The 19,987-nt window shown below is 42.3% G+C and overlaps 1 protein-coding gene across 1 annotated transcript in view; it reads left to right on the top strand.

Moving 5' to 3' along the window:
* ITGAV (integrin subunit alpha V) overlaps nucleotides 1-19,987 on the top strand; it is an 87,671-nt gene that overhangs the window by 44,334 nt on the left and 23,350 nt on the right. Inside the window, exons 8-18 of the mRNA XM_038584523.1 lie at nucleotides 1,392-1,517; nucleotides 2,100-2,144; nucleotides 3,324-3,367; nucleotides 3,468-3,524; nucleotides 5,765-5,817; nucleotides 6,189-6,391; nucleotides 8,222-8,413; nucleotides 11,177-11,222; nucleotides 12,452-12,559; nucleotides 14,790-14,848; nucleotides 16,340-16,494. Coding sequence (XP_038440451.1) covers nucleotides 1,392-1,517; nucleotides 2,100-2,144; nucleotides 3,324-3,367; nucleotides 3,468-3,524; nucleotides 5,765-5,817; nucleotides 6,189-6,391; nucleotides 8,222-8,413; nucleotides 11,177-11,222; nucleotides 12,452-12,559; nucleotides 14,790-14,848; nucleotides 16,340-16,494 — 1,088 coding nt within the window. The remainder of the gene's footprint in view (nucleotides 1-1,391; nucleotides 1,518-2,099; nucleotides 2,145-3,323; nucleotides 3,368-3,467; nucleotides 3,525-5,764; nucleotides 5,818-6,188; nucleotides 6,392-8,221; nucleotides 8,414-11,176; nucleotides 11,223-12,451; nucleotides 12,560-14,789; nucleotides 14,849-16,339; nucleotides 16,495-19,987) is intronic.

Genomic DNA, 19,987 nt, shown 5'->3' on the forward strand with positions numbered 1-19,987 from the left:
CCGAGGTGGATTCTGTGACCTCAGTCAGGACCACTCGGTACCTCTGCCTTTTTCAGAGACTCAGCTGTGAACATGTTTAGAGGACTAGTTCCTCTTCTTCCTCTTTTTTTATTTTTATTTTTTTAAGATTTTATTTATTTGTGAGAGAGAAAAGAGAGAGAGCGAGATCACAAGCAGGGGGAGCAGCAGAGGGAGAGGGAGAAGCACACTCCGTGCTGAGCGGGAGCCCAAGACGGGTTCGATCCAGGACCCCGGGGATCATGACCCGACCTGAAGGCAGACGCTTGATGGACTGAGCCACCCAGGCGCCCCTAGATCACTAGTTCTTTTAACACCTGGAGTATTACACAGTGTCTGTTCATTTCTCTTTAAAAGTTAGGACAGATGCAGACAATCGATACGGTATTGATTGGAATTTTCCTAAAAATTTCCTAGGGTATGGAACTGAAAGACTCACTGGTTGGGCAGAGAATATTTTGTTCTAATAATATTAAAATCAGCAGATTTTTACCCTGAATGAGTAAGTATGTCAGAGTGAATCTTTTCCATAGATCTCAGAGTTATCTCTGTACAAATAGTTAAAGTTATATTTTATTCAAAAGAGATGACGGGATTTTCCCATGTTCTTTGATTCAAGAAGTATTTTTTGGATTCCTGCTGCGTGTTAGGTACTGTTTAGGCCCAGGGGATGAAGCAAGTGGCCCGCAGCAGAGCGTGTTCCTACCCTGCGGACTCAACCTTTGTGACTGGACCATTGGGACAGACTGAGAAACATTAGCTATGAGCTTGTCTCTGAAACGGCAGAAATGAAGAGATTATTTTCTTCATGTAGGGAGGTGATGTTTGATAAATTAGCCAGCCTTTCTCGGGGTAGGAAACACAATCTGATTTTTGTGTACTGCTCAGGATTTCTTGTCTACCTGATAACTTTAAGGTTCTGAAAAAAAAAAAAAAAAAAGAATTGAACTCACCCATTCAGGCCTTTCCATAAAGGTATCCAAATGATTTGTGGGGGAAAAGAATTAGTAAAAGTAAAAAAGATATTTAGTCATTTCAGTAGGTTTTTCAAATTCTAATGGATTTATTTGGGAAACAGCTCTTGATTTTATTACTCCAGTTATTTAGCATCAATTTCTTTTGTGCATTAAGACAGATCTTGCATTTATAAAACTTTTGTCTCCTCGCTGTGACTAATTGTAAGAACTAGCTTGAAGAGAAGTAATTGTGACTATAAAAATATCAAATTTCAGATTTACTATTATGGAGAGTTGTTTAAGGCTAATAATTACAAACACTAATCTCTAGTGCTATCCTTATGTGTGTGTGCAGGTGCCGTCTATCCTCTGCATCATAAATTCCCATTAAAAAGTGATTTTATATATATTTTTCAGGTCAGCTCATTTCAGATCAAGTGGCAGAAATCGTATCTAAATATGACCCCAAAGTTTACAGCATCAAGTATAATAACCAGTTAGCAACTCGGACGGCTCAAGCTATTTTTGATGACAGTTATTTGGGTGAGTTAAACCAAAATATGGATTCATTTTATGGAGTTGCAGTGTTATTTGTCCTGTATTTGTGTATGCTACTTTGAGCAGGAAAATAATTTATGTTGAAAGAGATTAAAAAGAATTTTTTTTTTAATCTAAAGAATAGGCACATAATTTCAGGTTATTATTGGGTACATAGGTTACATTTCAGTGGTTGAAATTTAAGAGTGGTTATTTATACAATGATTAATAATAACTTTTTAAACTAATTTTTAAGTCTTTAATTTTTTTTTTTTTGAAAGTGTATGAGAAAGGTGGGGCGGGTTGAGGCGGAGGGCGGGAGCGACACACATTTTGCGTGTCGTGTGTATCATGTGCTGTACTCTTACAATGCAGCAAGCTGGAGGAAAGAAAATATCAAGAAACCATCAAGAACATGCATTTACAGTGCGATACTGTATTTATTGAAAAAAAAACCTGCCTGTGCAGTTCGAGCCCCTGTTCAAGAGTCTGTTCTACTTGAAAGTACGCTCGAGGGAAGCCTGCTCGGCAGGTGCGCGCCAGGGGACTGACTGTGCCCTGATGGCGGTTCCCGTTTTGTTCCTTTAGGTTATTCCGTGGCTGTCGGAGATTTTAACGGCGATGGCGTAGATGGTATGATGCGTGTAAACTGTATTTAATCCTTCTTCTTCTTCTTTTTTTTCCAAGAGTTTTTCCTTTTTTTTAGAGACAGAGCGAGAGGTAGCCTCAGGGGGCCCCCGCCGGGAGGAGAGGGAGGAGCAGGGCTGGGGGGGGGGACCTTGCTGCCGGCCCCGGGGTGGCGAGCTGGGCCCTGGCAGCCGCTTGGCCGGAGCCCCCGGCACCCCCCTGTGTGATCGTCCTGAAAAGATAGAGCCTAAGGGTTTGAGACAGGCGACACTGCGAAGCCCGAGCAGGTACGGGGTCTGGGCCGGCGGCGTGGAGCGTGGCGGGGACGGGCCGAGGGGTCGGTGCCGCCCGGGCTGGGGCCCCGCGTCTTCCCGTGCGCCCCCCTCCAGCCCATGACGTTTTAGTTTTTCTTCAGTTTCTTCTTCTTGCTCTGGTGGAGCGGGTCCTGTCGGAGGGCTCGTAGGCACCGCCTGTGACTTCTGGGCCCTCGCCCTGCGATTCTCTCCGTCCTCTGCCCGCTCCCCCCCCCCCCCGCCCCCCGCCCACCGAGCTCAGTCTAGGAACCAGACACTCCCCTGATCTTGACCCCATTCCTGTGTCCCTGCCGCCTCCGCCCCATCTCACTCTGTATTATTTTTCATCACTGTAGATACAACTTAGTTTTGTTCTGGGGTCACTTTATCCTGACCCTTCTCTTTTTAATAAGATGACAAAAGCCTAAGGGCGCACGTGCATTTATCTGAAGGTTCTCAAGAATCTTTCTCTATTTTGTGGACATTTGATATTTGTGGTTAAAAAAAAAAAAATGTTCTGGCCCTTTATTGTGGAGTACCATTTTCAAAGATTTTTTTTTTTTTTACCTTCTTTTTCTGCTGAAATAACAAAACAGGACCTAACGCTCCTCCTGTAAATCCATTTCTTCTTGCAGTTCTCAATACTTGGTCTTGAAAATGAGTCATTATGGGGATCCCTGGGTGGCTCAGCGGTTTAGCACCTGCCTTTGGCCCAGGGCGCGATCCTGGAGACCCGGGATTGAGTCCCACGTCGGGCTCCTGGCATGGAGCCTGCTTCTCCCTCTGCCTGTGTCTCTGCCTCCCTCTCTCTCTCTCTCTCTCTATGTCTATCATAAATAAATAATAAAATAAGTCTTAAAAAAAAAATGAGTCATTATGTTTTTCCTTTCAGACTTTGTTTCAGGTGTCCCGAGAGCGGCGAGGACTTTGGGAATGGTAGGAAAATTAAAAGGAATCTTTAAAAAAAAAAAAAAAAATTCTGGGTTATCTTCTGTTTTACGACCGTATTTCATATGCTTTTGTCTTTCCTCCACAGGTTTATATTTATGATGGGAAAAACATGTCGTCCTTGCACAACTTCACCGGTGACCAGGTACGCTCTTAGACTGCTTTGTTCGTTTGGTATTGTAGCATCTGCATTCCTAACGTCGTAGACTTACGGATGATCTAATGGTTTGCGTTGACTGTGAGATGGATATATTGGTTTGATAGTCACTGTGGTGAATGTAAAGCAGGCTTCAGAGGGTTCACCTCCGGCCAAAGTCCTCTGTGTAAGGAAGGGCTTCTGTAATTGCACGTTTTTCACGCTCATTTTTCGCTGCACGTGGCTCATTTTTTAAGGAAATACAGAAATTGCAGACACACACGCCATACACGCCAAAGCACAGAAACTTCCTCTTTCTTTGCTGATGACACTGAACTCCCCGTAAAGGCGTCCTCCGTGCCTTGTAGTCCTACCGGATGCAAAACGGAGCGTGGCGCCGATGCCTACAATACGGGTGTCGTGAGCGCACTTCGCCCGAGGACGTGAGAGAAAGCGTTCTTCAGGTGGGAGGTAGTGCTCTCAGGTACCAGACGTTCTCTGCAGGTGCAGGCGTTTCATGGCCTTTCCTACTCTTTGCATCAGAGAATTTAGGGACGACAAAGGGGAAGTTTGGCGGCCCGGGAAAAAGAAGCGTCTCGCGGTTTGCGGGCCGGGGACTCGAGCCCACGTCCTGCTCCGGAGACGCCGTGCATGGCTTTGCAGGAGGATCGGCAGGCTCGCGGCATAGACTCCCCAAGCGTGAGAGTCGGGGCAGGTGCGCGGCATGGAGCGGCCTGCAGCCGACAGGCGGTCAGAGCGGCGGCGGGGGGTGCGCATCCCTCCGGGCACCCGTGACCCCCCGGCCTCACGCAGCCTGTCCTGGGGGATGCCCAGTGTGTCCCTGGATCTTGTCGCACACAGTGCATGATGCTGTCTTTCTTCCTCTTCCGCCGCCGTTTTTTTGGGTGCCGGGGGGTGCCGGGCGGTCTTCGCTTGAGGACAGACCTAGGCTCTGGGTTCACGGTCCTACTGCGTAACACAAGGTACGTGCCACCGTGAATGTGGTGGGTCACTCATAAAGAATAGGGACAGAGGTGGCTTCCTTATGGGGTCGTAGCAACAACCACCGGAAGGCACTTCCGTCCTGGTGCCCAGGATAAAACTTGTCTCCGTAAATGCCCGGCTTCTCTCTGCACGTCGGGGCAGAGGGCCCGCGAGACCAGGCCCGAAGGCTGCGCTTGCACGGCGGACGCCCGCTCGGACCCGGCCACGGCGTGCAGGGGCCCCTCTCGCTGTCTTCCCTCACGCTCATTCACCCCAAACCAGATGGCGCAGGCCTCCCCGTAACTCCCTCCTGGCGGCTCCACTGATCGCATTGTGGAAGCTTTGCAGACGTTCTCCTTTCCGGTGTGTTGACCCATTCCTCACCTCGGTCCATCCTTAAACTGTCCCCTCTCTCAGTTTCGCTTCTGCATGCTCATTTTTCGTTGCACGTGGCTCGTTTTTTAAGGAAATACAGAAATTGCAGACACACACGCCGTACACGCCACCTGTAGAACTTTCCTTTTCACGCTCATTTCCAGCCAGACTGCTCGGTCCGGGGCGGTCCCGTGTCCTGGAGGAAAGGACCGTCTCTCTCCTTCCACGTAATCCTGTAACACGTCCAGAAACATTTGTCCTGTGTATGATCCAAAAGCAACGCCCCTGGGCAACCAACCAGCTGAGACGTGAGACAAGAACAGAGTCATTCCGAGGTCTTTCTAAGCAGTGATTTCTTGAGAGTAGCAGCGTGTTCACTTAGGGAGGGCCGGTGAGGACCTATTAACAGTCGTCCCGTTATCTTCGGGAGAGCCAGCTATCACCTGGTAATGATCATCGTCTGTTATCTTCACTACACAGACCCCCACTGATGGCTTCTTGGGCTCGTGGAAAACTGTCTGTGACTCTGTCCTTCTGGTGGTGTGTCTGCGTCTGCCGCATGCTGGGCGGTGGAGAGGAAGGGCGGTGATAGGTTAGGCCTGGGAAGGAGTATTGATCACACTTGGGCCCAAGTGGGATGCGTGCGAGACACTGACCTGATATGCAGGGACGTATTTTGCCCTTAAATCCAGGAAAATATAAAAGCATCATCACCGGATTGTGTTGGGAGAAGAAACCTAAGAGAAGAAATCAAGATTGAAGCGCTCTGTATGGAGAGAGAGAGAGAAAAAAAAAAAAGACCCTTTTGTGTGATGAATACACCAAGAATATTAACTGTCCACACTAGTTGAATGAAAAGTAAATATTTCATTTTCTTCTTTTTTATCCAGATGGCTGCATATTTTGGATTTTCTGTTGCTGCCACTGACATTAATGGGGATGAGTAAGTCTAAAACGATGTTTCCGGGAACGGTTTATAAATGCGTTGCTAAAACTAAACAGTCTTTCTTTTGTTTCTTTGTCCCCTTCCTGCTGATCTTTCTGTTCAAAGAAACCATTTGAACCAACCTTATCACAAATACGAGAAAAGTTCATGATTCCAGTAGCTTTTGCGATAAGAAGGGATAAGGTCATGTTTGTGAACCACTCGTGGTTTCTTAAAGGAGTTGGAGGAAGGTTTCAGTCTGAAATGACTTTATGCTTCAATCTGGTCATGACAGAGAGAGAGAGGAGAGGCTGAGTTTTCATAAGAAAAGTCATTGCTCATAGATGGAACGTGATCTTGCCGTAGTGACGAGCATCCGGTTCTTGCAGTTACGCAGATGTGTTCATCGGAGCGCCTCTCTTCATGGATCGTGGTTCTGACGGCAAACTCCAAGAGGTGGGGCAGGTTTCCGTGTCTCTGCAGAGAGCTTCGGGAGACTTCCAGACGACCAAGCTGAACGGGTTTGAGGTCTTTGCCAGGTTCGGCAGTGCCATCGCCCCTCTGGGCGACCTGGACCAGGATGGCTTCAATGGTAAGATCCGGGTTCGACAGCAGTGGGTTCCTGATTTCGTGTCCACCCTCCTCGACGACGGGAGGTCGTAGTAGCAGATCTTCCTGGAAGGAAGCATTTGATTGGCAGCGACACACCGGGTCAAACGACAGTTGCTCTTTTTCCTTAAAAGTCAGAACAAGTTTTTTTTATTTTTTTTTTATTTTTTAAAGTCAGAACAAATTTAAAAAGAAAAAGGGATTCTGATGAATCGTTATTCATATAGCCTTATCTTAAGAGTCTTGCAGTGAGTGGTTAATTTCTACAGAGAAATCTGCTTTCCCAGGGAGCCCGGGGTCAGGTGGGGATTTTTCTCTCCATCCTGTGTAGCAGCAGCACCCTCTACTGTCCCATTTGGATGCAAATGTAAAAAAATGCACCCAGGCACCCCCTGGAGGCCATGTGACCCTAACTGCATCTCTTACAGGTACGATTTGCCGATTTGCTGATTTGTCGATTTGTTGATTTGTTGTTCCTACTTTTAAAGCCCTGACTTTGTTGTGGCATCTAAGAAATTCAGAAGGAGGCCATAACTTCCCTTCTGGGGGGCAAGTAAAAAATACGAGCTCATTGTTTTATAATAGCCCTATTTAACAACTTATTTTTATTTTTCTTTAAAGATATTTATTTACGAGAGAGAGAGAGAGAGAGAGAGAGAGAGAGAGGCAGAGACACAGGCAGAGGGAGAAGCAGGCTCCATGCAGGGAGCCCGATGTGAGACTCGATCCCGGGACTCCAGGATCACGCCCTGGGCCAAAGGCAGGCGCTAAACCACTGAGCCACCCGGCTGTCCCTAGCAGTTTATTTTTATTTTATGTTTTAAAGATTTTACTTATTTATTCATGAGAGAAAGAGAGAGGCAGAGACACAGGCAGAGGGAGAAGCAGGCTCCATGCACCGGGAGCCCGATGTGGGATTCGATCCCGGGTCTCCAGGATCGCGCCCTGGGCCAAAGGCAGGCGCCAAACCGCTGCGCCACCCAGGGATCCCAAGGTTGTTGCTTTTGAATAAAGAATATGCTACTACGCTTTAAACCAGTATTTATTGCGGTGAGCGGGCTGTACGAATATAGGTTTCCCCCTGCTAACCGGACATAGAGCCTTCCTGGGAAAACTCCCAAGCTGGGGATCCCCCGGGGGATGGAGCCCGCATCATGGGGCCCCCTGCTCCGCGGGGAGCCTGCTTCCCCCTCGCCCCGGCCCCTCCGCCTCGCACATGCATTCTCTCTCTCTCTCTCTCAAATAAATAGATAAAAACTTAAAAAAAAAAAAAAAGGAAACCGAAAACGTTCATCAGCAGAAGTGATGTAAGGTGAAGAAGCAACTCTCAGGCTCTCGTGATACCTCGGGACACGTCTTGCACGAAATAAGTTGAGATACGGCGCAGATGCTCACGCTGCCCGTGCTGTGCCGGTTTGGGCTGAGATGCTGGGTGCAGTTCCGGGGACGGAGCCTGTGGGCGCCACTCTTGCCCTTCCGGGCGCGCACAGCCTCCACCGGGGTTCATTTTTTTGCAAAAACAGATGCTGAGCGCTGATTCTGCTTTTCTTGGTAAAAGCGGATCCTCTTCAGATTTCTTTCAGGCAGCAAGGACAGGTCCTAATGCAGGACTTACCTAACCGCGGCTGGGTGTAGGGGGGAGACCTTTGGAAAGCAGAAGATCCCTGCATTTAGGCCTTTGCCGTGTAGATAATAAGTACTAACACCACTTTCTCTCTGTTCTTGCCCCCCCCTCCTTACTTTTCCTCCTCCTTCCCCTTCTCCTCCTCATTTCTCTCCAAACCCCCCTCTCCTCCTTTTCTTCCCCCCACAGATATTGCGATTGCTGCACCGTATGGGGGTGAAGATCAGAAGGGACTTGTTTATATTTTCAATGGAAGACTAACAGGCTTGAACGCAGTCCCATCTCAAATCCTGGAAGGGAAGTGGGCTGCTCGGAGCATGCCGCCCAGCTTCGGCTACTCAATGAAAGGAGCCACGGACATAGACAGAAATGGATATCCAGGTGCTTTGCTAGGAACACATAAGCGTTCCTTAGGTTTTCCGGGCCTGATAGCACGGGTTGTAGTTACCGCTCTCCTGATGGAGGTTATGAGTCATTTCGGGGACATAGTTCAGGTGTTGTTTGTACCTGCTGTGCTGAAGGCCCAGCTCTTATCACTGAAGCCAAGAGCAGTCTACTTGCTGGGAGTTTCCAGTGTGACCCACGCCCTCTACGTTTCCTTTCGCCTTTTGTCCTCAAGTCTGTAACCTGAAGTCTGTATCGCGCCGTCAGAGAACAATGTCGCAGGAGCTCGAAACAAAACGCTGAATAGTCATTCTAACTTTTTAAAGTGTCTTTTTGGTTGGTTTGTTTTTAATGGTCTAGCATTTTCACGGGCTTGACGAATCATTGTGATTTAAAAAAAAAAAAATGCATTATCGCATGTGATTCTCCCGGGAAGGCCGGTGAGGACTCTAGGCCAGCCCAGCTCCGTATCGCACCCTGTGACGGGTGAGAAAAGAAACAGAAGGAGGGGATTTGTCCGAGGTGGTTGCCGGTTGGTTTGAACCAGCACAGGAAGGGGGAGGCCTTTTTCTAGCGCTTATATACTTTGGCGCATTATGATGGATCTGGATCAGAACGGGTCCATTCTTTCAACGAAATATAATGCGGAAGATTTGGGTTACGTTTATTGTTGAAACCGCTCATTTGAGCCCAATATACAAATGTGTGGGAATGCTTTGGGAAATAGGGCAGAAAGTTGATTCTTACCTGTTAGTGTTATTTCAAGAGATTTTTTTGGTTATTAATGCAGTATAGATGTCTTAGAAATTTTAGAAAATACAACAAAGTGTATCTTCCAATCATTTTTCCAATGCATTCACACAATATATTTTTTTTTTTAGCAAAATAGAGGTATGCTTTAGGCACCGATAATAGCATATTTTATTCACTTAAAGTCAAGAATCTTCCCCTGTATTATTCATGATTCTTCTAAACATGAGTTTTATATTTCCCCTTCCATCAAATGTCCGTATTGTGTCTTATTTAACTTTATTTTGGGGCATTTATGTCCTTGCATGTAATTCCAGTGCATACCTCTGATTATTTCCTTAGGACAGAGTTCTAGAATCCTGAGTCAAAGATAGGCACTTTTTAAAAAAGTCTGTTGAAATGTATCGTCAAGTTACAATCCCGCTACTTCCAAAAGATTTTGCAACTTTTTAAAGCACTCACCAGAGTGATCATCACCCAGACATTTGTGTCTATACTGAGGATCATCTGTTGTTTCTTTTAAAATAACTTTAAATTATATGATAGGTGGAAAATGTTACTTTGTTCTACTTCATAGTTTTAATCAGGGAGGGTAAGCATTTTTATTTTATATGTATATAAAAGCATTTTTATATAGATATTACGTGAATTTCTTTTTACTTTTTTTTTTGCTTATTTCTAATTTCTTTTTTTTTTAATTTTTATTTTTTATTTTTATTTATTTTTTATTTTATGATAGCCACAGAGAGAGAGAGATTGGCAGAGACATAGGCAGAGGGAGAAGCAGGCTCCATGCACCAGGAGCCCGATGTGGGATTTGATCCTGGGTCTCCAGGATCGTGCCCTGGGCCAAAGGCAGGCGCCAAACTGCTGCGCCACCCAGGGATCCCTTCTAATTTCTTATATATATTCCGTGAATATATATTCCGTGAATTTCTTTTTACTTTTTTTTTTTTTTTTGCTTATTTCTATTGGAATGTTATTTTTCTTTTTTTTTTTTTCTTTAAACTTGTGGCAGTGCCTTAAATATTGAAGATTCTAACTCCTTAACATATATATATATATAATATATATAAATATACATTTCTGTTTGTTATGTTTGCTTTTTGTGCATAAAGGAGTTCTTAATTTTTATGGAACCCAATCTATGGATCTTTATGATTTCTCATGTACTTTTCTGCTTAGAAAGGGTTTCCTCAGACTTACCCTGGGTATGCTACGAGATGGAGCTCTTCTTTCGTTTTTTTCTTGATCGCAAACCCATTGTACCAGCTACATATAAAAATTAATGCATTGTGTTCTTGTTCATTTGAATGCCGCCAGCTATCATTCTAAGTATTGTGCGTATATGTAATGTGCTTTTTTGGTTCTGTTTTGTTTTTGAAAGAAAGTGAAAAAAATTTATAATGAAATTTATTTTTTTTTTTATTTTTTTTTTTAAAGATTTTATTTATTCATGATAGTCACAGAGAGAGAGAGAGAGAGAGGCAGAGACACAGGCAGAGGGAGAAGCAGGCTCCATGCACCGGGAGCCCGATGTGGGACCCGATCCCGGGTCTCCAGGATCGCGCCCTGGGCCAAAGGCAGGCGCCAAACCGCAGCACCACCCAGGGATCCCATAATGAAATTTAAATTTATAATGAATTTTACAATGAGACTGTAAAATCTACAGGCACCTCTATAAAACTTTTCCCTTTGAGGGGCATACGTATTTGAGTTCTATGCACTTCCGTATTGTTGTTGATGTTTATAAAGTTTTCGTTAAAAAGGTACTTGTCTACCAGATGAACGATTATCTTTATGATGAGTGTTTGCCATTTGATGACCCCTTATTTAGAGTTTTCATAGGTTTTTGCCTTATAGAAATAATCTTACAACCACTTAATGAAGAATAGTTTTGAAACTATGTCTAAGTCTTTCTTGCATACACTGAAAGTTTTATAGAATGGTGTGTGAATTTAAAAAAGCATTGTTGATTATTACTAACATGTTTTTCTCCTCTCTTTTAAGACTTAATTGTAGGCGCTTTTGGTGTAGATAGAGCTGTGTTATACAGGTGAGCATGATTCTATACCCTGTAATATAGGAATATTCTGAATTGACAGGGAAATCTCAAAGGAGAGAGATGGAGAGATTTTTTTTTTTTTTTCAATTTGGAAAAGCATTCAGATTTTTCCCTCTTGGTTCTTTGAATTATGTTCAATATATTCTCCTGTTTTAAATCTCTCTTTAAAATTTACATGAGTTTACATTCTCTTCTAAAGAGGCAAGAAATAAACTTGGTGTTCATGCCCCAGCATTCTGTGACCACAGGGGCAGTATGTAATGACTCCCCAAATCCATATTTTTATTATTAGAGCAATATGTATAAATCCACATACCTGTATTTCTCAGCTTCATCCATGTTCCCGATTATTTATATTTAACCAATTCCTCATGCTTTAGGCTATCATCTGGAATCCCAAGTAGGTTACACTTCCATGGGCTGTGTTTATACGTGCCAGGATAACCAACATTCGTTCTGTGTAATGGAATTTGTGTTGGTCAGCTCGAGACCACCTGTGTGTCCATATAGATTCCAGGATTGATCCTGGGAAGAAAATAGTATATTTCTTATACAGGGTTTAAATCTGTGCATCTGAACTTTGGAAGACTATTTTAATTTATTATTTCGGGTTTTCAAAATGGTCATCAAAGAATTAATCATGTGTGTTGTAAATACTCAAATAGCACAGAAAGGGCATAAACAAAACAAGACGCTTTTTCTCATGCCGGTCACTGGTTTACGGGTATATACGCCACCAGAAACAGTCCGTGCACTCAAAAAGTAGATGTGTGGGGTGTGCATCCTTTGTACATCGCGGTTTATATTTTCTCTCATATAAAAATTACATGTTGGATGTATCTTAGAGATGAACTGACGTCCCCACGGTGGACGTATGTCGCTCCTCTCCTCTCCCGGATTGCGTTGCGTCACGGAGAGCCCCACAACGCGTTGGGCCATCCTGCTCGGGCGGACTGACCGCAGATCCGGTGGCCGGTTGTCCGGCTTTGCCTGGAACTGAGGGATTTGCCAGGTCATGGGACTTCCAGTGCTAAGCCACAGGCCCCGGCAGACAGGAGTACTGGGCCACTCTCTGTGTAGCTGGTTTTTATTTTTGCTACGATAAAGAGTTGCTTTAGTGGACATTGCACTTGCATATGCGGTGAATGTAAACCTAAGGTGTTTAGGTCAACGGACATTTCAAATAACTTTTTTTCTTTTCTTTTCTTTTTTTACAACAGAGCCAGACCAGTTATAACCGTCAATGCTGGCCTTGAAGTATACCCTAGCATTTTAAATCAAGACAATAAAACCTGCCCACTCCCTGGGACAGAGCTCAAAGTTTCCTGGTAAGGGCATCGGGCTAATAATAGTTATCATTGTGATTATTGTTGCAGTCATTTTGAAAACAATTGGAAATGGGGTGGGGGGGACCTGACACATTACTAAAACAGTTTCTGTGAGTGTCCTCTCTTTTCGTAGGTTGGATTATGGAAATATTATTGCAAAGTAGATAAGTAGAAGTCTCTAGAAATATGCTGCAAACTAGTATGAACTTCATTTTTAAAAATTGATGCATGCTCAGTGAACATATTCAAAAAGAAGAAAAAGCTCATAAGATCTGATAACTCATTTATATTTAATTCTAAACAGGCCTATGAACATATTAATTTTTAAAAGATATGATGTTGGGACTCCTGGGTGGCTCAGCGGTTTAGCGTCTGCCTTGGGCTCAGGGAGTGATCCCGGGGTCCTGGGATCAAGTCCCGCATCAGGCTCCCTGCAGAGAGCCTGCTTCTCCCTCTGCCTGTGTCTCTGCCTCTCTCTGTACCTCTCATGAATAAATAAATAAAACCTTTTAAAAAAAGATATGATCTTTTCCAGATTTAGTATCTGTGAATAGCTAGCTGTATGAAAAATATTATATATATTAAATATATATTATAAGTAATATATTACCAGTATAATATACTTATTCTTCCAATTATTCCTTTATTAATTTCTAAAGAAAAATATAAAGTTTTTGGTAAGTGTAATGTCTGAATTCTTTTCTAGCCCAGTATTTCTCAATTCTCCATTATTTGCATGCTATTTTTTGCTACATTATATGATTTTTAGTATATTTTCATCCTACCTATATGTATAATTTTTTAAAGTTTTTTTCTTCCTCTTCTTTTTTTTTTTAAGCCCGTCATGGGGCTTGAACTCACGACCCTAAGATCAAGACCTGAATTGAGATCGAGAGTTGGACACTTAACTGACTAAAACTACCCAGGCGCCCCTACAGTTTTTTTTTCTTTAAATTGATTCATATTTTACTTAAAAACATTTTAAAATAAGCTAGAGAAACCCAGCATCTTTCTCATACGTGTCAAAATAAGGATAAGATTAAGGAAAATCTTGACCCATTTATTACTAAAAATGCCATGAGTACCTCACTGTGGGGAACATGGTTCTTTATGTTCCTGGTTACATGGAGAAATCAGGGATCTTCTGACAAATGCACGGTGGAATGATTGGAAGCTGGGGAGATTTTACTTCAGAGGAACTAATGAAAAAATATTTTTCCTGATTTTGTTTTTGAATTACATAGTTACTAAAAACGTTTTTCACAATTTTATTTCTTTCATTGGCTTGCATTAAAAACTTACTAACATTTTATCCTAATCTATATTGATTGTCAGGGAAGTTGTTTTCAGATTTTGGCTTTAAGTTTTACTGTCTTTCTTCCCTTTACTTTGCATACCCTTGTGAAGTTGCTAATAGTTATTTAAAATTTTGCTAATAATTCAAAGGTTTCGAAGACACTGAGCAGTAGCTTTCATATGTTTTTGATTATGGCACGTAGTATGAAATATATTTTGCATCATGAGCCAATAAAAACATGTATGTAATTAAAAGTTCCATGAAATCCTACGCTTCAGTCAATTTTATTTATTTGGTTTATTTTTTAAGATAGTGGCTAACCCAACCCATTAAACTAATTTCATGACCCATTAATAAAATGTGAAAAACACTCTTCTAGAGGAGCTTTCTAATTAAAGGGAGCTTTGATGGGGCTTTTTAGTAAATGAGATGTTATTAAAGATTTTATTTATTCATGAGAGACAACAGAGCGAGGCAGAGACACAGGCTGAGGGAGAAGCAGGCTCCATGCAGGGAGCCCGATGTGGGACTCGATCCCAGGACCCCGGGGTCACGCCCTGAGCCCAAGGCAGATGCTCAACCACTGAGCCACCCAGACGTCCCAATGAGATGTTATTTTGAACCTGGTCTGCCCTTTTCCTCCTTGAGATTTATCAGTAGGTTCTCTAAACATGAGAAGAGGTTAGAAGATTTCTTTTCTTTTTCTTTTTCTACCATCAAGGTACCATGAAAGGAAATGTGCTTAAATTACTGAAGCATGAGTTAGGTTATTCTGTGTAGTTTCATATTTCATGAATAATATTAAGACATGAGAGATATAGAAGGCTTCACTATGTAAACTGTGTATTAGAAATGCGAGATTTAGGGGTGATATTCAAAACTTTGTCTAAACTGGATTATAGGATTTGTTAATATATTTTTATTTTCCTACAGTTTTAATGTCAAGTTCTGTTTAAAGGCAGATGGCAAAGGAGCACTTCCCACGAAGCTTAGTAAGTATTCTGTGGAAAAATCATATAATGATTCTGCACATATAGCACTCAAAGTGTTTTAAGATACCTGAATACTCAAATAGCTGTTATTGTTGTTTTTTATTTTGATATTTGTGCTTAAAGACACTTAACATTGCAACATAATTACCTTGTTGACTCTTAAGTCAATTCAGATACAATACATATTTACTGACAATGTGAACAGAACAGCCCACTGAATGGTAAATGCGGCCTTCAGAACGTTAAACAATTACAATGAGAGATAAATGAACTCTAGGGTAAATGAGTATCATTGTTTATAAATAGATGCCCTACTGAAGAGTTGGTATTTTCTTCCTTGGAGAAGTCCCCAGCAATCTCAGGAGTAGGGAGGGGTGCTCTAGACACAGTGGAAGACGTTTGGGCCACTAAATTTAAACCACTTGGCAAACTCCTGACTTGACTCCTCCTTTCCAAAACCCGGTTTATGTGGTCCAGGGAGCAGGGTGGGAGAGCTAAGTGACTGTTGCCAAGATTTGTCATTATGTCCGTGACAAGTGCTGAGAGGTAACGGTAGAGCAAGGGAGGAGGACTGCGTCTTGTTGGGTGTTTGTGCGTGGAATATCAGAGAGAGGAGCAAGGCAAGGTGTCACTGGAAGATGACTTTTCAGGAAAGACCTGAAGGGGCTGAAGGAGCGAGGGGATGTCTGGAGGGTATTTTGCACGGAGGAAATGGCAAGTTCAGGGGGCCTGAGGCAGGCGTTTGCTTAGTGTGTTTGAGAAACACAAGGAGGGCAGAGTGGGGGCGTGGACTCCAGCTGGAAGCAAAGTCACCCTGCATTCTCACCCACGTTGACGTGAAGTCCAACATTTAGAGAAACTTGGTTTTAAGGTCTGCAGTCTTACCCACTCGGAAGAAACTACTTAGAGAAGAACTGAGTCTTAGAAGGAACTCACCCTAACAGATGGCGTCAGCCTGTGCGTTGCACATTCCTTTTAAGATCGTTCTTGATCCAGTCAACTTTGCTTCATGAGGGACATATATATTTATCTGACCATCCGATATGGTGGCTTCATTAGAAGTAGCAGTTGCAGGTGATGCAAACTGTTTATTCATCCTTGTGTTTAATAAAATGGCATGGGTGCCTATTAGCGAGAAATTGCTGCTACTCAGATTAACCGTGGAAGTCATAATTCATGTACACTTCATGCCCCAAACTTCTTCCTCTCAGCTTCAAAGAAAAAATTTCCCTTTTATCTGGTAGTTATTTTACTACTATATTCTCTATTGTCTGCCTTAATATATGGCATTACTTTGGGGATCGTTGATTATTCTTAAATATTTATCCATAATTAATATGTTGTAGTCTTACTACATTATATAGACATTTTTAGTGAATTGCAAGGAAATTACTTCCTAAGTAATAAACATCTCTGTTTACATGAAAACTCTAGGTGTCTAGGACAGATAGGTGTCGATAAAGGTTGTTATATATCCTTTGGTTTGTATAGACTTCCAGGTGGAGCTTCTTTTGGATAAACTCAAGCAAAAAGGAGCAATTCGACGAGCACTGTTTCTCCATAACCGGTCTCCAGGTCACTCTAAGAACATGACTATTTCAAGGGGAGGACAGATGCAGTGTGAGGAACTAGTAGCTTATCTGCGGGTAAGAGATACTTTTCTGCTTCATTATCTTTTACTTTTTGCTATGTTTTAAAAAATCTGTGTGATTTTCACTTTGTATAAATATTTTGGTATCAAATCACAAAGAAAACACAGAAGAATACACTTGAGGAAATCTGGCTTTTTAAAGTATCAAACCTGAGTAATGGATTTTTCTTCCTGGCAAACTGGATTTTCCAAATGGCTGTTCTAAAATGGTGCTATAGAATAATTGTAACAAATACATTTCTTAAATATTGCTAGATTCTCAAGACATAAAAGTAATCTCCAGGGCCCAAGAAAATAAGTGATCAGTTAAAAAACTACATTGGCAAAATTTGACTTATGAGTTGTATACGAAGATGTGAGCCAGAGCAGCTGGGGAAAGGATGAGCAGTAATTGCCAACCTCAGCACAGGGATTTGGTCTCCCTCCGGGGACTTTTGCAAGCTGGGAGGTCTGACTTGATGGCTACATTAGGTCTAGACACTTGTTTGAGGCTAAAGTGGCCCCAGGAAAAAGGTGTCTCCTAACTCCAGCAAAAGCAAAATGCTACGCCTATATGGAATAATCTAGTATGGGCCCCTCATGATTTCCACTGGTTAACTTAAGTGAAATAATAATTCATTAAAAAAAAGGCATTATGAGGGAAAAATAGCACTAAACACACAAGGAAATAAGCCATTAGAAGAAACAACAAATTTTAAACCTGCAGAGGCATTAGATGTTTGAATTATCAGTTGCAAAATATGAATTTTTATAAAATGTTTAAAGAGAGAATAAACCTTTTTAAATAAAATACAGAAACATCAGTGAAGATTTAGAATACAACATAAATAACAACCTCAACTTGATAGACCTGTACAGAATACAAAAATTGGCCATATATAGATCATAAAGGAATCGTAAACAAATTTCAAAAAGTTGGAATCTTAGAAGATACATTGATCATGGTGCAATTTTTGGAAGGTAATAACAAAAAGATAAATTGGGAATTAGGAATTGTGATTTTAAATAACACGGATCTAAAAAGAGATCATAATGGAAATTTACTTAGAAATGAATCACAATGAAAATTCTGTTTACTAAAATGTGTGGGCTATCACAGAAGCAGAAAGTAAAGTAAATGTATAACCTTAAGTGCTGTTTAACTTCAATGAAAGATAGATCAAGAAAAAAAATTGTAGGAAAACAAAACAAATTTAACTCCACAAAATAAGGAATTGAAAGGGACATAGCGACATAAAGAAGAGATTACAGTAATAGAATATTCTAATAACCTTGTGCTAAGATGTAGAAAAACTTAAACAAAGCAAGGATATTCTTAGAAAATCATAACACAACTGCCATAAGAAGAAATAGAAAATGTGAATAAGCCATTTAACCGTATAAACCATTTTAAAATAAAGTTGACAGTTAAGAATCTTTACAGAAAGGAAACACAAGTCCCAGGGGGTGTTATAGGTGGTATCTACCAAACTATGAAGAATGAGATATTCTGATATTAAGCTCTTGGAAGCAGTAGAAGAATAGAAAATGTGTCCAGCTTAATACTGTTCCTATGAAGCCAATGTAATTGATACCCAGACTGGTGGAGGATAGTCTAAGTGGAATTTCATGCCAGTCTTTCAGAAAGACATAGATGTAAAATTAGTAAATCAAATATAGGCAAACTAAATCTTAAGAGTTCATAAACAAAAGATAAAATAAGTAGACCCATTTTGGTTTGTTCTAGGATGGGTTAACTTTAAAAATATAGAAGTATGACTTAACACATGAATACACTGAAGAAAAAGATAGGAACGTCTTAAATAAAGGAAAAGCTTTTGATTAATTTGAATTAAGTCACTCTTCATGATTTCAGCAAGCTTCAAGTTGGTAGTTTTCCAAGATGGTGGAGGAGTAGGAGACCTTAGTTTTGTCTGGTCCCAGGAATTCAGCTAGGTAGCCGTCAAGTCATTTGGAACACCTGTGAACTTAGTGGGAGATGCAAGAGAAGAATAGTCATGTGACCACTTTCTGCAAGGCAGAGGTGCAGAGAAGGGAATCTGAGGTGATATATGGGAAGATAAACTGCAGGGGGAGGGAGCCTGTATAAGCCAGCTCCTAGAAAGTGGTAGAGCAGCGGAGCACAAAACCAGAACTTTCAGAAGTCTGCTCTATGAGGGACATTCCTGCCTGAAAGTTGCCCAGGTGGCGACGTGGGATGGAGTAGTAAGTGGGACAGTGTGGTATCCAGGATCCCTGGGGTCACAGAAAGAACAGGGGTGCCTGGGGGCAGCAGAGTTCCCAGGCATTGGAGCGGGGAAGGCAGCTGCAATCAGCGAGCCCAGGAGGGGGCCCTCAGCTCAGTGTGGCCATGAGCCATGAACTGAAGCACAGTCAGGCGACCGCTTTCTGAGCTGAGGCCCAGAAAGCATAGAACCTTGGTGAGGCCCATTCCTCCCCAGAGAGGAACGGCACAGGTGCAGGCTGCAGGAGTCTGTAGGGTTTGGAGACCTGAGACAGAAATGCTCGGTCACAGGCTGGGTGAGCGTGGAGTGCAGAGGGAGACCAAGGAGACAGGAGTGATTGACTGCTTTTCCCCGAGGGTGCACTGAGGAGTTGGGGCTCTTGGGGCTGCAGATTGGGAGGCTGCCATTTTCACTCTCATCCTCGAAAGCCACCTAGAGCAATCTGGGGCCTCTTAGCCGAGCCTCCTGGCAAAGTTGGTGCAGTTCTGCCCCAGGGCAAAGACGTCTGAGAACCAGCGCAGTGGGCCCCTCCCCAGGAGATCACCAAGGGCATCTGGCTAAGCTTCACTGTACTGATCCCACAGAACTGCAAAACTCCAGCCCTAGGGGAAGATTGTATGTAAAAGCCACGGGTTTTACTCTCATGATTCTGTAGACTCTCAATTTCTTTTTTTTTTTCTCTTTCCTTTACAACCAATTTCTTATTTTACTAACTCTTTTTTAAGTCTTTTTTAATTTTCATGTTTACACTTACATTCTATCCTTTCATTGTATTTGATTTTATTTTCATACGTATATTAAGTTTTTCTTTCTTTTTTTTTTTTTTTTAATTTTTTATTTATGTATGATAGTCACAGAGAGAGAGAGAGAGAGGCAGAGACACAGGCAGAGGGAGAAGCAGGCTCCATGCACCGGGAGCCCGACGTGGGATTCGATCCCGGGTCTCCAGGATCGCGCCCTGGGCCAAAGGCAGGTGCTAAACTGCTGCGCCACCCAGGGATCCCAAGTTTTTCTTTCTTTACAGTTTTGGGATCTAGTTTTCTAGATACACACAGGATCCAGTGTATTGCTCTGTTCCATTCCCCTATCTATATTTTCTCTTTCTCTCTTTTTTTTTTTAATATTTATTTATTTATTCATTTATTTTTGATTTCAGGTTTTTTCTCATTTGTTTAGTGTATATTTCTCTAGGGTCTTTGTTGCCATTTTAGTATTTTGTTCTCATTCACCTGTTCTTTGAACAGAATGACAAGATAGGAAAAC

The sequence above is a fragment of the Canis lupus genome, chromosome 36 (assembly GCF_011100685.1).
Source record: "Canis lupus familiaris isolate Mischka breed German Shepherd chromosome 36, alternate assembly UU_Cfam_GSD_1.0, whole genome shotgun sequence".
Lineage (NCBI taxonomy): Eukaryota > Metazoa > Chordata > Mammalia > Carnivora > Canidae > Canis > Canis lupus.